This window comes from Bufo gargarizans, chromosome 1 (genome assembly GCF_014858855.1).
Source record: "Bufo gargarizans isolate SCDJY-AF-19 chromosome 1, ASM1485885v1, whole genome shotgun sequence".
In the NCBI taxonomy this organism is placed as follows: Eukaryota; Metazoa; Chordata; class Amphibia; order Anura; family Bufonidae; genus Bufo; species Bufo gargarizans.
The window spans coordinates 227,293,407-227,311,217 of record NC_058080.1 but is presented as its reverse complement, the minus strand read 5'-3'; the positions used below and the strand labels follow the sequence as shown (position 1 = coordinate 227,311,217).

The window sequence follows — 17,811 nt, the reverse complement described above, 5'->3', positions numbered from 1 at the left end:
AAGAGGGTCTGATGTGTCCCTTAGCCAGACTCTCGGAGATATAATCTTTCATGGCTTGTCTCTCGGGACCCGAAAGATTATACAACCTGGACTTGGGTAATTTTGCACCGGGAATCAGGATAACCGGGCAATCATAAGGATGATGAGGTGGTAGCTTCTGACAACCCTTTTCAGGAAAAACGTCCTCTAAGTCCGAAATAAATGTAGGTAGGGAAGCTATGGAGGCGATTAAGCAATTGTTATTTAAGCAATTCTCTCTGCAATGCTCACTCCACTCCAATATCTCCCTGGCCTGCCAATCCACCACTGGATTGTGTGCTACCAACCAGGGAAGACCCAATACCACAGGAGAGGGAAGGCCCTCAAGAACGTAACATGAAAGACACTCATTATGGTGGTCCCCTACCCGAAGGTGTAAGTTATGGACAATGTGAGTGAGGTTTCTCTGAGACAGAGGAGCAGAATCAATAGCGAATATGGGAATAGGTCTCTGCAGCATACAGAGAGACAAACCCATAGTGCGGGCAAAATGGGCATCTATCAAATTTACCCCTGCTCCACTGTCTAGAAAAAAAGAAATAGACTCCGTCTTAACACCAAAAACAATAACCGCTGGCAACACAAATTGAGATGTTCGTATGGAGGAAACGTATACCCCCCGGCTGACATCCTCCGCACAGCCTGGGGTTAGTAGTTTTCCGACGGTCTTTTGTTTTTGAGAAAGGAGGGACAGACATTAATGAAATGACCCCTCCCCCCACAGAAAAAACAAGCCCCCCACCTACGGCGAACCTCAGGAGGACGGACCTGACGAGAAGTTCCTCCTAGCTGCATAGGCTCATCTAAGTCAGTACAGACTAACTGCTGCTTGGGAGAGGTTACCAATTGCTCAGGAATTTTCGATCTCTCCCTAAGACGTCTATCTATTCTGATAGAGAGGGACATAACAGCATCAAGGGAAAGGGGGGTCTCATACAGCGCCAGCGCATCCTTAACCCTTTCAGATAACCCAGAGCAGAACTGACTCCTGAGAGCCGGGTCGTTCCACTGAGTATCCGTAGCCCACCTACGGAACTCTGAGCAATATTCCTCTGCTGGCCGATCACCCTGTAGGAGTCTCCGTAACTTCTACTCAGCCAGGGTCATCATATATGAGACCCAAAGCCCCAAAAAATCCCTCCACTGACCGGAGAGCCTGGGAACCAGGGGGTAACGAGAACGCCCAGGATTGCGGGTCCCCCTGAAGCAGGGAAATAACAATCCCCACCCGCTGTTCTTCATTACCTGAGGAGTAAGGGCGCAGCTTAAAATATAATTTGCAGGCCTCACGGAACGTCACAAATTTGTCCCTTCCCCCAGAAAATCTGTCAGGAAGAACAACCTTGGGTTCTGTAACAACCTGGTTACCCATAGCAACCGCTGGGCTTGCGGTCTGCTGCATTTGCTGCTGTTGTTGGAGGACAGACGCCTTCAATCCTGCCACCTCCAAAGACAGGCCTTGAAGCTGTTTTGCCAAAGCAGCAATAGGATCCATATTGGATTCTAAGTAGAGAGAGAGAGAAAAAAATGGTGTGCCACCATTTTAAATGCTCATGGTGGACGCTTAGGGGGTCACCACGGACCATAATGCAATTCAATGACGGAATGCCTTTAGAGACGGAATGCATAATGGAAACCAGGCAGATCCATTATGCTGGCCATAGACTTCTATTATGAAGGGATGCCTCTAAAGTCATTCCATCCTTGAATTGTGTTATGGTCCGGTTCACTTCACACGCTTTTCTGAAAACTAGCCTAAGGCCTCATGTACATGACCGTATGTATTTTGCGGTCCACAAAAAGTGTGGATGACATCTGTGTGCATTCTGTATTTTGTGGAACGGAATAGCCGGCCTTTCATAAAACAATCCTATCCTTGTCCGTAATATGGACAATAATAGGACATGTTCAATTCTTTTGCGGAACGGAAATACGGAAACGGAATGCTTTCCGTTTTTTTCTTTTGGGCGGACCCATTGAAATGAATGGTTCAGCATAGGGTCAGCAAAAAAATGGAACAGACACGGAGAGAAAATACATTTGTGTGCAAGAAGCCTTAGGTCCCTTTCACACGAGCGAGTTTTCCGCACGGGTGCAATGCGTGACGTGAACGCATGGCACCCGCACTGAATCCTGACCCATTCATTTCAATGGGTCTGTGAACATGAGCGTTGTTTTTCACGCATCAGTTCTGCGTTGCGTGAAAATCACAGCATGTTCTATATTCAGCGTTTTTCACACAGCCCTGGCCCCATAGAAGTGAATGGGCTGTGTGAAAAACGCATTGCATCCGCAAGCAAGTGCGGGTGCGATGCGTTTTTCACTGATGGTTGCTAAGGCTACTTTCACACTTGCGGCAGGACGGATCTGACAGGCTGTTCACCATGTCGGATCCGTCCTGCGGCTATTTCGCCGTGCCCGGGGGCGGAGCTCTGGCGCAGCACGGAGAAAGCCGCCGGACTAAAAATCCTGACATGCAGTAATTTTAGTCCGGCGGGCTTTCTCCGTGCACCGCCGTGCTGCCCTGGAGCTCCGCCCCGTCCCAATTATAGTCAATAGGGATGGAGCGGCGAAATAGCCGCAGGACGGATCCGACATGGTGAACAGCCTGTCGGATCCGTACTGCCGCAAGTGTGAAAGTAGCCTAAGAGATGTTTGTAAACATTCAGTTTTTTATCACGCATGTGAAAAACGCATTGCACCCGCGCGGAAAAAACTAAACGCAATCGCAGACAAAACTGACTGAACTTGCTTGCAAAATAGTGAGAGTTTCACAGAACGCATCTGGCCCCAATCTGCAACGCCCGTGTGAAACCAGCCTTAGGCCTAGTTCACACTTCAGTGTTTGGTCAGTGATTTCCATCAGTGATTTGTGAGCCAAAACCAGAAGTGAAGCCTCCATAGACATTAGGTAGAAGGGAAAGATCTGCTCCTGTTCTATGTTTAGAGCTGCACCTGGTTTTGGCTCACAAATCACTGATGGAAATCACTGACCAAACACTGAAGTGTGAACGAGGCCTTAGGGTGAGACCCAGCACCTGTCCGGGCCAGCCTGAGCTGAAATGAATTTGATATGGAGCATCTCCCTCTGCTGCCGGTGACCCCATCTATTAAACCCCACTCTTTGATGCCCGTTTTGTCTGTATTCATACTGATTTCACCTCAGGACAGCTGAGGGCAAAGTATTTTATTAGTGAATTACAAGTTCTCAAAACTACCGATTATGTGACTAAGAAACCAGCTGCAGCATGGCGCCCATAACTACTACACTTTTCTGCAATGTTAGTGTTTTATGTTAAGAAAAAAATGGAGTGATCGTCCTTCATTAATTATAAGGGACTTGGCACAGAAGCTTGTGGCATCTCCCCTACATGAGGATGGTACGGCCCGGATCTGAAGAGGCGCGCCAACCCCGCGCTGTGTCCAGCACACTTCCGGCTGGCTGCGCCCTGGCCCCGCCCCCTCAGGCTGCAGTGACTGCTTCCTGTGTGCGCCCCGCCCCTCTCCAGCTGCACCGCCACGTCAGGCCTGTGAGGTCCGCTCCTGTCACTGCGGTACTCCTCTTCCCCTGGAGGTTGCTGGCGGTAAGTGGCTCCAGGAGGGTTGTTGTGTCCAGGTCTTCTCCGGGTGGCCCGGTCCTCACAGTGTCTGTATATCGTAGGTGGCTGCAGGATGGAGAGCCTGTACCGAGTACCATTCAGTGTGCTGGAATGTCCCAACCTGAAGCTGAAGAAGCCCTCCTGGCTGCACATGCCCTCTGCCATGACTGTCTATGCCATGGTGGTGGTCTCCTACTTCCTCATCACTGGAGGTGAGTGTGCCATGGACTCATTATGCTGTGGTGGAGGTGTGAAGGGGTCCTCTCAGGACAGGTCATCCTCATCTGATCAGTGGGTGCCCCTGGTGTCGGACTCCCATTCATCAGACATTGATGACCTAGCCTGAGAATAGCTCATCAACATGGGAAAACTGGAAAACCCCTTTAAATATAGTGGTGCACCAGTCATTGTAGGGCAGCACACTGTGGAGGGATGTGGCACAATGATAACTGTGAGCTGGCATTGTCTTCGAATCAACAGATGTCAGCAAAGCGTTAAGTGTGACTGTGGACCCCCTGTCAGGTTTGAGACCTCATATCGACCTTTTCTCTTAGGGTACTTTCACACTAGCGTTATTCTTTTCCGGCATAGAGTTCCGTCCTAGGGGCTCAATACCGGAAAATAACTGATCAGTTTTATCCTAATGCATTCTGAATGGAGAGTAATCCGTCCAGGATGCATCAGGATGTCTTCAGTTCAGTCTTTATGACTTTTCAGGGCGGAGATAATACCGCAGCATGCTACAGTTTTATCTCCGTCCAAAATTCTGGAACACTTGCCGGAATGCTGGATCCGCCATTTTTTCCCATTGCGATGCATTAATGCCGGATCCGGCCCGACTGTTCCAGCAAAACGGATCAGTTTTTGCGGTCTGCGCATGATCAGATCGTGGAAAATAAATAAATGCCGGATCCGTTTTTCCGGATGACAGCGGAGAGACGGATATGGCATTTCAATGCATTTGTCATATGAATCAGGATCCTGATCCGTTTGACAAATGCCATCAGTTGGCAAACGTTTTGACTGATTCAGACGACGGAACTGCCGCTGGAATCCTCTGCCGCAAGTGTGAAAGTACCCTTAAAGAGGACCTGTCCCCTCCCCTGACATGCCAGTTTTAGTCATTACTTGTATCCCCCAGGCAGTAACAATTCTGGAGCATCTATTCTTATGATTCTGTGTTGTGCTATTCCTCTGTTATTCCTACTAGACATTTATGAATACATTTCCTGCAGTAAAGAAGGTCCAGGTAAGTGTTACCAGTTGGGGGAGGGGTCAAATCAGTGCTGCCAGTGTCAGACTGTAGGAATAACAGAGGAATGACACAACTTTTAGTCATAAGAATGGCTGCTCCAGAAGTGTTATTACTTGGGAAATGCAAGTAGTTACTAAACAGACAGGTCCTGTTTAAAGGGCTACGTTGGACATTTCTAAATATGTGGGAAAGATATGGATCCCACCTTCCAGACCCTCACCTACCTACATAACAGGGGTCCCGTCACCTTTGTCATGTCTGGTGGTGGTTACGTGTGTCACAGCCAGGTGGTCAGTGAATGGGGAGGTGGTGGCCAAGAAACAGCAGATTCTCTGTGAGGTGACACCTGGATGTATCCACAGGAGCAGGGCTGCGGAGTCGGTAGATAAATGCTCCGACGACTCCGTTTTTGGTACTTCCGACTCCTCTGTATTTAATATGCAAATGTATTTTATACATTCCTTGAAGGAAAGAAAGGCAACATACATGTCATTACCACAGATCTACTGGCTCGGAAGCAAACAATCTACTGTATTGAACAGTTTAAGCAAAAGACAATGAAAACAACAAAGTTTTATTTCTATTTTTTATCAAGTGGCTGGATAGTAGCAGCAGGCATAATTATCAGGAACTTTACCAGTTCCAAAATGGTGTCGCTGCCTTTCCCTAGTAGAATCCCATAGTCATGTTTAAAGTTTAGGCTAACAATCTGAGTTTACAAGTTTTTATAGCCTTAGGCTACTTCCACACCTGCGTTAGGTGCGGATCCGTCTGGTATCTGCACAAACAGATCCGTTTGCATTACCATGAACAGAAAATGCAAACGGATCCATTTTGACTTACACTGAAAGTCAATGGGGGAAGGGTCCGTTTTCAATTGCACGATATTGTGTCCATAAAAACGGATCCGTCCCCATTGACTTACATTGGATCTGTTTGGCTCCGCATTGCCAGGCGGACATCAAAACGCTGTAAGCAGCGTGTTGGTGTCTGCCTCCAGAGCGGAATGTAGGCTGAACGGAGGCAAACTGATGCATTCTGAGCAGATCCTTTTCCATTCAGAATGCATTGGGCCTGAACTGATCCGTTTTGGGCCGCTTGTGAGAGCCCTGAAACAGATCTCACAAGGGGACCCAGAAACGCCTGTGTGAAAGTAGCCTTAGCTGAATGACAGCAGTTTTTCAAATGGTTTACAGCTTCAGTCTTGAACTATTGACTACCCATTCCCTTCACTTATACAAGTGTCTAGTCCTGCAAAAAACATATTTACTTGATCAGTTATCAATGAGAGGCTAGGTTAACCATGGGCGGAACACAACACAATGGAAAGTATAAGTATTGCCGCTCCTTAACTGTGCGTTGCGTGCCATGTAGTGAAGCATATGAAAAGCATGCTTCTTCACGGTCACTTAACTGGTTCGTTTTGCAGTAACATTACGCACTGCATGCATTGGCCTTTATTCTTACAGTAGAGAAGTAATTAATTAGAACCTTTTGTGAATTGGGACATTTAAACTTGCTTTTTTGATGGGCAGTGGAGGGGGGGTTCCTATAATAATGCAGGTGATACTTGCAGATTTTTATTTCTTTTATTTTTTTTACATTTAGGGTCCATTCACACGTCCGCAAAACACTGACATCGGCAATGTGCCTTCCGCATTTTGCGGACCACGCATCGCCGCCACTCTCATCGAAAATTCCTTTTCTTGTCCACAATGTGTGAAGTGACCCTTAAAGGGGTTTCCAGTATGTCAGTATTGCTGGCCTGTCCCCAGGATAGGTCCTCAGTGATCAGCTGGTTTCTGGAAACCTACGGTGAATGGACCCGGAAGCAGTGGCCCTTCCAGGTTACTTCAGCCCATCCCCTAGTCAAGTGAATGGGAGCAAAGCTGCAGTACTTAGTAGGGTGTGCTGAGACGCACAGTGTTCTTTTCACTCTTTTTATTTATAGAAAAGTATATGGGAAAATATCTGGAATAAACACTACACTGAGAGCATAATGTGGTTTAAAAAAACCTAAAGGGAGCGAAAAACGTAAGGAAATGATCTTAAAACGCCACTGCGAAAAGAGGGTCAGATTTACTAATCCTGTCTAATACTTACCATAGACATAGAGGTAAACAGCACCAGATTTCTCCCAGTGGCTATTGCTGGATGATAAATCGGACAGCGCCTATTAGTTGGCTTACTGTACTCCATCGTTTTGGGGCCACGCACCTAGACACCAGTGTCTTAGCACAAATTGCCACAGGAATTTAGGGCATTTTGATTAGTAAATGTGTTTGTGATTTATAATATCCTGTTGCCCCACATGTGACATCTGGTCACAGCACCAGGCTTGTTTCCCAGCAGCCTTTCCAGGCCTTACTACGCCCATTGCTTAAATATCTTTCCTTCTGTCTAGGAATAATTTACGATGTAATTGTGGAACCTCCCAGCGTTGGCTCAATGACAGATGAGCATGGTCACCAGCGACCAGTGGCCTTTCTGGCTTACAGGTGAGATGGCTGAACGCATGATCTGTGTAGGTAACATTCTCTCTGTGATACAAAGCACAGGTTCATCATAGTCCCTTCCAAGTTCACCTCGCCTCAAAAGAGAATAATGGAGGCCATCTGACCTAGGCTTTCTTAAGGGCTGTTGCACATGAGCCAGTCCATTACGGAAATTGCACTCCATGTGTGAGCGTCATCCTCCGTTCTGGACTTGCAGGGCATTATACTGATTTATAATGCTATGTGCCTCTGCTTGACTTAATGATACAGGATCATACTGACAGCTTTATGTCACTATAATTCTGTATTACTAAGGTCAAGCAGAGGCACATAGCATTATAAATCGGTATAATAATGCCCTGCGCTCCTGCAAGTCCAGAACGGAGGAATCCACTCATACACCGAGCGTGATTCCCGCAATGCACTCGCTCCTGTGAAACGGCCTTCAGGGCTTATTTACGTCTACGTTGGAGGCTCACTTTTCACCAGCACACCTATATATATATATCTATATATCTCTATATCTCTCTCTAATAATTGGAGTACTTTTTCTTCCCTTTCTGTGGGTGGTCAGCAGCTCAGCAAGCACCTTTATCTCCTAGGCAGCACTGCAGTTACCGTAGCTCTTGTTAACCCTTTCCTCCCTGGCATAGAAAATGGAACCAGAGACACATATGATATGTAACGTCCCCACAATTTCCTTCTCCACTGTCCAGCTACAGATATCGCCACTGTATACTTTTATGAATTTAGAAGAAGGGATAAATTAATGAAAGGTGTCTGGGCTGCTTCACCTGCCTTTCTATGAGGTCACTACGCCTGCACTGAGGGAAGGTGAAGGGATCTACTTAGTGTGTTAGTCCACCACTGAATGCAGGAGAAAGTGGACCAGAAGGATAAACAGCAGGGGGCGCTGCTGATGAGGAAAATGTCATGAACTTAAAGGGAACCTGTCACCGGGATTTTGTGTATAGAGCTGAGGACATGGGTTGCTAGATAGCCGCTAGCACATCCACAATACCCAGTCCCCATAGCTCTATGTGCTTTTATTGTGTAAAAAAACTATTTGATACATATGCAAATTAACCTGAGATGAGTCCTGTCCCTGACTCATCTCACATACAGGACTCATCTCAGGTTAATTTGCATATGTATCAAATCGTTTTTTTTACACAATAAAAGCACACAGAACTATGGGGACTGGATATTGCAGATGTGCTAGCGGCCATCTAGCAACCCATGTCCTCAGCTCTATACACAAAATCCCGGTGACAGGTTCCCTTTAAGTTCATGACATTTTCCTCATCAGCAGCGCCCCCTGCTGTTTATCCTTCTGGTCCACTTTCTCCTGCATTCAGTGGTGGACTAACACACTAAGTAGATCCCTTCACCTTCCGTCAGTGCAGGCGATCTACTTAGTGTGTTAGTCCACCAAAATAGATAGTTCTGCCAGGAGTACAGATATTCTAAATTCCCTACTGGGATTATCTCTACAGCAAGTAGTTGAGGAGCCAACCCGGAAGGAGGCCATTTTAGATTTAGTTTTTACAAATGGGAATTTGGTATCTGATATTACTGTAGGGGAAAGCTTGGGATATAGTAAACCACACTGACTGGTGATCACTAAGTACAGTGACTGAGTCACACCACACAAAAACAAAAGTTTTAGATTTTAGAAAAACTGACTTTTCTAAAATTAGATTTGTGGTATACGAGTCCCTATCAGATTGGAACAATTTCATTGGAGTCCAAGAGAAATGGGACTACTTAAAAGTGGCACTATTGAAGGCAACAGATAATTGCATTAGACTTGTCAGTAAAAGCAAAAAAAGGAAGAGGCCACTGTGGTACTCAGCAGAAGTGGCCAAAATCATTACAAACAAAAAGATAACATTTAGTAATTTTAAATTATTTAAAAAAAAAGAGGATGACGGGCAAATTTATAAGATTAGGCAGAGAGAGGCCAAACAAGTTATAAGAGTTCCTAAAGCACAGGCAGAAGAGAAATTAGCTCAGTCAGTGAAAAGGGGCGATAAGACATTCTATATAAATGAAAAAAGGAAACTAAAACAAGGGATTACCAAATTTAAAACAAAAGAAGGAAGGTATATGGAAGAAGATGAAGATCTAGCTGACTGCCTCAATGAATCTTTTGATGCATATGTCTTTACAGAGGAAGAGGTTCTAAGTCAGCTGTCCAAAATGAATATAAATAAGTCACAGGGGCCTGATGGGATACACCCAAAGCCATTAAGAGCTTAGCGGTGAATTAGCAAAACCATTAACAGATTTATTTAACCAATCACTGGTAACAGGAGTCGTCCCAGAAGATTGGAAATTAGCAAATGTTGTGCCCGTTCACAAGAAAGGTGGTAGGGAGGAATCTGGCAACTATAGGCCAGTAAGCCTGACATCAATAGTGGGGAAATTAATGGAAACCATACTTAAGGAGAGGATTGTGGAACATCTAAAATCCCATGGATTGAAAGATGAAAAACAGCATGGGTTTACTTCAGGGAGATCATGTCAAACTAATCTTATTGATTTTTTTGATTTGGGTGACTAAAATAATAGATGGAGGAGGTGCAGTAGACATCGCTTATCTGGACTTTAGTAAGGCTTTTGATACTGTACCACATAGAAGGCTTATCAATAAATTGCAGTCTTTGTGCTTGGACTCCCATATTGTTGAATGGATTAGGCAGTGGCTGAGGGACAGGCAACAGAGGGTTGTAGTCAATGGAGTATATTCAAACCATGGTCTTGTTACCAGTGGGGTAACTCGGGGATCTGTTCTGGGACCCATATTGTTTAATATCTTTATCAGCGAAATTGCAGAAGGCCTCGATGGTAAGGTGTGTCCTTTTGCTGATAACACAAAGATTTGTAACAAGGTTGATGTTCCTGGAGGGATACATCAAATGGGAAAAGGATTTAGGAAAACTAGAGAAATGGTCATAAATCTGGCAACTAAAATTTTATGTTGATAAATGCAAAATAATGCACCTGGGGCGTAAAAACCCAAGAGCAGAATATAAAATCAGTGATACAGTCCTAACCTCAGTATCTGAGGAAAGAGATTAAGGGGTCATTATTTCAGAAGACTTAAAGGTAGGCAAACAATGTCATAGAGCAGCAGGAAATACTAGCAGAATGCTTGGGTGTATAGGGAGAGGAATTACCAGTAGAAAGAGGGAGGTGCTCATGCCGCTCTACAGAGCACTAGTGAGACCTCATTTGGAGTATTGTGTGCAGTACTGGAGACCATATCTCCAGAAGGATATTGATACTTTGGAGAGAGTTCAGAGAAGAGCTACTAAACTAGTACATGGATTGCAGGATAAAACTTACCAGGAAAGATTAAAGGACCTTAACATGTATAACTTGGAAGAAAGACGAGACAGAGGGGATATGATAGAAACTTTTAAATACATAAAGGGAATCAACAAGGTAAAAGAGGAGAGAATATTTAAAAGGAAAAAAAACTGCTACAAGAGGACATAGTTTTACATTAGTGGGACAATAGTTTAAAAGTAATATCAGGAAGTATTACTTTACTGAGAGAGTAGTGGATACATGGACTAGCCTTTCTGCAGAAGTGGTAGCTGCAAATACAGTGAAGGAGTTTAAGCATGCATGGGATAGGCATAAGGCCATCCTTCATATAAGATAGGGCCAGGGGCTATTCATAGTATTCAGTATATTGGGCAGACTAGATGGGTTAAATGGTTCTGATCTGCCGACACATTCTATGTTTCTATGGTGTTGCAATTTTTGTGTTGTAAGGTGACAAAATGGCATTTATTTTTATTTTTTCTATAACAGTGTTCATCTGAGGGGTTAGGTTATGTGATATTTTTATAGAGCTGGTTGTTACGGACGCGGCGATGCCTAATATATATCCTTTTTTAAATGTATTTCACTTTAACAATAATAGCATTTTTGAAACCCAAAAAATGTTTTTAATGTCTCCATGTTCTGAGAGCTATAGGGCGTTTTTTTTTTTTTTTTTGGCGATTTTCTTATGGGGCTTAGCTTTTGCGGGATGAGATGATGGTTTTATTGGTACCATTTTTGTCGGACATACACTTTTTGATCACTTGGTGTTGCAATTTTTGTGATGTGACAAAAATGACTCTTTTTAGACTTTATTTTATTTTTATTTATTTTATTTTAATGGTTTATCGGACGGGGTGGAGCATGTGATAGATTTATAGAGCCGGCCATCATGAACACGGCAATGAAGCTTAGCCCCGCCCAGGCCAGTTGATACAAGTCGTGACGTCACTTGTCTAGTGGTAAACAGTGAGAAGGCCGCGGCGCTGCTGGAGCTCCGCTGCCTTCTCAAACAGCTGATCGGCGGGGGTCCCGGGTGTCTGACCCCCGCCGACCAAAAGCTGATGATCTATCCAGAGGATAGCTCATCAGTTTAAACAAAGTGCAGAACCCCTTTAACTGTGGATTTATTTTTATTTTATTATATAAAACACTTTGTGTCCCCCCATAAGGTCAGATCTCTGGGGGGACATTTAACTTCACTTTTTTTTTTCCACTATTGATTTCTCCTGTAACTGGGGCATAACTTGCACGACCACCGGGCCGGGAGCTTCCTGATCTGTATACACAGCACTTGTTGAGCACTGTGTATAGAGCGATCTAGAAGGCAGGGATTCCGAGGAACGGTCCCTGCCTTCTCTCACTGACAGCGGGTCCCCCCACTCGGCAGCTGCACAATTAGTGTGCAGCTACCATCTCTGAATGGATGTTCCAGAATGTCCATTCAGAGATAAACGACCGCCCATAGGACGTTTTATAGTCAATGGGCGGTCGTGAAGTGGTTAAAGGCCATCTACACCTTTCGGGGCAATTTTTATTATTATTGCATTATACTTATTTTGAGCTAAAAATCCTTTTTTCAGTTGGTCTTTATCAACAATATTGAATCCTTTTTTTTTTATGTACAGAACTGACATGCTCTCATACCTGCCTGTGGATTTTTTGTCCTTTCTGCCATCTGAGGAGCAGACTGACTCATCTCTGCTCTCTCACATAAACGCTCATTAAAGCTCAATCCTTATCTTACTGATAAGAATGTGGCTTAAATAAGTGTTTATGACCTCTCAATAGTTTAAAAATAAGGGTATTTAGATGACCGGCACAAAGTGAAAGTACCAGTCACACAGTTAGAAAAACAGTTATCACTTTGTGACTGAACAGCTTAATATTTTTAATAAAGGCCAATTGAAAATATGATTTTTGGCCCAAAATAAGTTAAATGCAATCATAAAAAAATTGACTCCATAGGTGTACATAGCCTTTAAGACCTTACAATATTTTGAATGCTTGTATATTGCAATTATTATTAATTTGCAATGTCCCATTCATTGCATAGTCATACTTTTGATGGGATAACCCCTTTTTATAAGGAAAGTCTTACCTGTGAATATCATCAGAAACGTCATTTAAATGTATCTGTGGCTGCGATTTTGTACATGGGTGACAGGAAGATCAGGAAGATCAGTAGTCGCAATCAGCTGCAAAGTAAAAATACGACTGCATCTTCTGTGGAGAACTTTAGTATCTGTACGTAAAACGTACATCATTACCAGTTTTACCTACCCGTCTAAAGTTTGACTTACTGATTCTTATGTCGCAATCCATTTTTAGTAACGCAGATCTGTTTTTCTAGTAGTGAAGGTATAACAAAAAATAAAACTACAATAAAATGTAAAATAATTTTCTTTGTTCTCCCCACAGGGTAAATGGACAGTATATCATGGAGGGCCTGGCTTCAAGCTTCCTTTTCACAATGGGAGGTTTAGGCTTTATAATCCTCGATAGGTCCAATGCACCAAATATTCCCAAGTTGAACAGGTTCCTTCTGCTTTTTATTGGGTTTGTGTGTGTCCTGCTGAGCTTCTTCATGGCCAGAGTCTTCATGAGGATGAAATTGCCGTAAGTAGTGCCCAAATGTACACTAAGTGACATTTCTATATTGGATCTACTAGATTACAAAGGATCTAGTAGCCCCATGGGCTCTGTCTAGTATTCGCTAGAATGGGGCTAGGCTGCAGTACCGGGTCAGCCCATGGAGAAGGGTGTCACTAATAACGCAAGCTAAAACTGCCTTTTTTTTTTTTTTTTTTTTTTTTTTTATGTCTATAGGGGTCAAATGCAGTAGATAAGATATGGGCTAGCCATGACCATTCCTCAACAGACAGTGTAAATAATGAAAGCTTCTTATTTGGTGATAATGTCCTCCTGTAAATTATGCAAGCTTTTCTTCTCTGTAGTGTCATGGTCTAAAACAGGGATGGCCAACCTGTGGCTCTCCAGCTGTTGCAAAACTACAACTCCCAATATTCCCAGACTGTCTACTAGAGTTGTTGCAATACCAAATTTTTGATTTGAAAAATGAAAAAAGTATTGCGATACTCGATACCATTCGATACCACGCGAAAAAAATAAACCAAAAAAGCCACGTGCATTCCGCAGTTTTTTTTTTTACACTTTTTATTTAATAACTATTTCCCCCCTTAGGGGCTACAACCTGGGATCTTTCATCCCTTGTCCTATTCAGCCTGATCTCTATCAGGGTGAATAGGACTTCACACTGTCCCTGCTGCTCTGTGCTTTGTGCACACAGCATCAGGGATGTTACCATGGCAGCCAGGGCTTCTGTAGCGTCCTGGCTGCCATGGTAACCGATCGGAGCCCCAGGCTTACAAAGCTGGGGCTCCGATCAGAAGCTGCCACTGCACCACCAATGAGGGGGAGGGGAGAGGACCCTGTGCCCACTGCCACCAATGATTTTAATACTGGGGGGTTAAGAGGGGCCGGCGCACTGTGCCACCAATGATTTTAATGGGAAGGGGGGTTGAGGGGGGGGGGGGCACACTGCACCACCAATGATAATTACCCCTTTATACAGGAGGCGGGTACTGGCAGATTAGCGGCAGTTAACCCCTTAGGTGCTGCACCTGAAGGGTTAACTGCCGCTGATCACAGCTCCCTGTCAGGGGCAGGGTGCCGGCAATGCGATTCTGCTGCCGGCACCCGCCTCCTGTATTGTGTTAAAGACTTACTACTTTTCCTGGGTCCAGACTAAGTATCAGGCTACACAGAGCGGCGCCCAGCGATGTCCCAGCACTCACCATTAGTCCTGGGCGCCGCTCCGTTCGCCCGCAGTGCCCCATTACTGTCTCCTCTCCTGCTCCACATGCTGCTGATTACTATCGGAGCGATGGGAGGAGACACCACCTTCACTAGTGGGCGTTCCTTCTCCCTGCGCTGCGATTGGACAGCCCTACAGCCAGGGAGAAGGAACGCCCACTAGTGAAGCTGATGTCTCCTCCCATCGCTCCGATAGTAATCGGCAGCATGTGGAGCAGGAGAGGAGACAGTAATGGGGCACTGCGGGCGAACGGAGCGGCGCACAGGACTAATGGTGAGTGCTAGGACATCGCTGGGCGCCGCTCTGTGTGGGAATAATCCTATCATTGGTGGCTCAGTGCGCCCGCCCCTCCTCTGCCCCACTCTTCTCATTGGTGGCGCACAGCTTCCTTCTCCCCGTGCTGCTGAAAGAACATGAGCGCGCCGATAACAGCGCGCTCATGTTCAGAGATACTAGACTGCGCAGAAGCGCAGCCCAGTATCGAAAAAACTGAAATCCCGGTATCGTATCGATACCGGGACAAAAGTATTGATTGGGTATCGAAATTTCGATACCCGCAACAATCCTACTGTCTACAACTATCAGCCTACAGCAGGGCATGGTGGGAATTGTAGTTTTACAACAGCTGGAGAGCTGCAGGTTGGCCATCCCTGGTCTAAAATAAGGAAACCCTTAGAAATAATTTCTTGCTGTATGGAAGGGACAATACACATGGGTTGCCCTGGCCATATATACTTGATACCTGAAAAGCAGCATAGATTTCACATTGCATTGGGATCTGTCAGCTATTACTAGTGACCTTTTTTACAACAGTTTTTATTACAGTTCCCAGTTTTGTAAAAACATAACATCGTATGAAAGAAAAAATACAAAACAGGGCATCAGAGTACAATGAAGAATGTGATATTGTTAAACTTTAGTTAAATCCTGTAAGAGGGGCTGATAAAAACATCAGGATAAGTGAGAAAGAAAACAGCGCGTGGACGAATTGTGAACAGTATTAAAGGACACAAACAACCTATAAGACACTTAAAGAGGACCTTTCATCGGTCCAAACCTTGTGAACTAAGTATAATGATCTGTACAGCGGCGCCCAGGCATCTAACTGACCTTACTATTATCCCTGGGCGCCGCTCCGTTCTCCCGTTATGCCCTCCGGTATGTTCAGTCACTTGGTTATAGTAGGCGGAGTCTGCCCTTGTTCTGCTGGGTGTCTCCTCCTAGGATGTAGCGCTGGCCAGTCGCAGCGCAGAGCTCACAGCCTGGGAGAAGAAGACGCCCAGGAGAACAAGGGCAGTCTCCTCCTACTATAACCAAGTGACCGAACATACCGGAGGGCATAACGGGAGAACGGAGCGGCGCCCAGGGATAATAGTAAGGTCAGTGAGATGCCTGGGCGCCGCTGTACAGATCATGATACTTAGTTCACAAGGTTTGGACCGATGAAAGGTCCTCTATAAGGAAGACTGTTGGACAGGGAAGGGTGAGGGTCTTAGTTGGTTACTATGAGAAAAATGAGTAGGTGTATACTCAAATAGAGAGCAGTGATTTGTTCTGCTGGTCAGAGAGGGAGTAGTTGATCCAAGGGGTCCAGAGCTCCAAGAATTTTAATAAAATAGAAATCGGCTTCTCATTAATTATATAAAAGTCTAATAGTCTCTTAGGAGTCATGAACTTGCACGGCCGTGCCCATATTGCGTCCAGCACCGACTTGAATGGGTGCAGATCGCAGGCACGAAGTTCTACAGAGTGCTTCTGTGGAGTTTCTCGCCGTGCCTCCGCACCGTAAAAAATAGAACATGTTCTATTTTTTTGCGGTGGGGACGGATCATAGACCATCACACAGATGGTGCCCATGCATTGGTGACTTCAAATTGTGGTTTCCAATGCATGGAACGGCCATGTGCATGAGGCTTTAACCTCATGTAAATCCAGGGAATTCCTCTTCTAGGCTGTAGCAATTGTTTGCTTTGTAGCCAGAAAAAAAAAAAAAACATCTCTAAGAATTTGGGGGACCCCCCGGGATCCTCCTGTTCATCTGTGCCTCCAAAGTAACCTTTCGGAGGTTGTGACCCTTTACCAAATTAATAAGGTAATAGATTTGAATCCAAAGTCTTTTCACCCAGAGGCAAGCCCAACAAATATGTAGCATATCTCCAAGGGACTGAAACAGTTGGGAGGGTAGCCTAGCACCACACGTTCTATCCTATACCAGTGACATTTGATGACTCTGTTCTCTTTACTTGCAGGGGTTACCTCATGGGCTAAATTCCCTATTGCCAGCACTTCTGACTTGCAGTCTTTGAGCAGTACCAATGGAAGGAGCGTCCACACTGTAAAACTACGTAGAAATTATAAACATGTGAAGACCGGCGGAGAAGGAATCCCCTCAAGGACATTGTTCACCAATAGAGAGGAGCGAATCGACGTTGGATGAAGCATCCGAAGTCGAGTCGCATAAAACTTTGTTCTAATACTGTACGAAGCAGGAGCTCCGTACAGTATTGGCTCTGAGCCGAAGTTATTACTTTGCGAAGTCTCGAGACTTTTCATAATAAGTTCAGAAATTAATTTTATACTGTAAAAAAACATTTCCTGAACTCTGGTTCGGTTCCAAAGTACCACTTGGAACCGAACCCGTGTTCGGGAAATGGTTAAATAGTTTTTACAGTGTAAATTAATTTCTGAAGTTATTATGCAAAGTCTCGCGACACTTCGCAAAGTAATAACTTCGGCTCATCTGAGCCAATACATTCTAATACTGTATGAAGCTCCTGCTCCCTACAGTATTAGAACAAGGTTTTATGCGAATCGACTTTGGATGTTTCATCTGAAGTCTTTTTGCTCATCTCTATTCACCAATGACAAAATATTTTTGTATATGGTTTTTCACATCTTTTGTTGTCTTTGGTTCAGAATTAAACTTTGTTTGTTTAAATACTATGTTAAATTTGTTAGGACTACTGCTATATTACTGTGATGCTGTGAGTTCGGGTCAGTGAAACCTGTGGACGCGTAATACAGATGGATAATATGCATATACTCATGTTAATATGGAATGCACATGGAAGCCATCAAGCCTTATTCTGTTTGTCATGTCATCAATATCAAATCACCGAGGGTCCAGCAGCCCCACCGATCTGCTGTTTGGGGCAGCTAGCAGTGCTGGAAACTGTAAAGTGGACATAACTAGAAGCACAAGGTGCCGTGTAGTGGCCATGCCAGGGTACTGCAGCTCAGCTGCGATGC

At 44.7% G+C, this 17,811-nt stretch overlaps 1 protein-coding gene across 1 annotated transcript; it reads left to right on the top strand.

Moving 5' to 3' along the window:
• Window positions 1-3,501: 3,501 nt before the first annotated feature.
• On the top strand, window positions 3,502-17,505 carry OSTC (oligosaccharyltransferase complex non-catalytic subunit). The gene is made up of 5 exons (XM_044301968.1): window positions 3,502-3,623; window positions 3,701-3,850; window positions 7,298-7,391; window positions 13,146-13,343; window positions 16,812-17,505. The coding sequence occupies exons 2-5, from the start codon at window positions 3,712-3,714 to the stop codon at window positions 16,828-16,830; spliced, it is 450 nt and encodes a 149-aa protein (XP_044157903.1). The 5' UTR covers window positions 3,502-3,623; window positions 3,701-3,711; the 3' UTR covers window positions 16,831-17,505.
• The last annotated feature ends 306 nt before the right edge of the window (window positions 17,506-17,811 follow it).

Bases quoted from the DNA above. Each gene is read 5' to 3' on its own strand.
- OSTC (XM_044301968.1), top strand. From the start codon at position 3,712: ATGGAGAGCCTGTACCGAGTACCATTCAGTGTGCTGGAATGTCCCAAC. The intron at 3,851-7,297 runs GTGAGTGTGCCA...CCTTCTGTCTAG, and splicing joins CTACTTCCTCATCACTGGAG to GAATAATTTACGATGTAATT. The intron at 7,392-13,145 runs GTGAGATGGCTG...TTCTCCCCACAG, and splicing joins GTGGCCTTTCTGGCTTACAG to GGTAAATGGACAGTATATCA.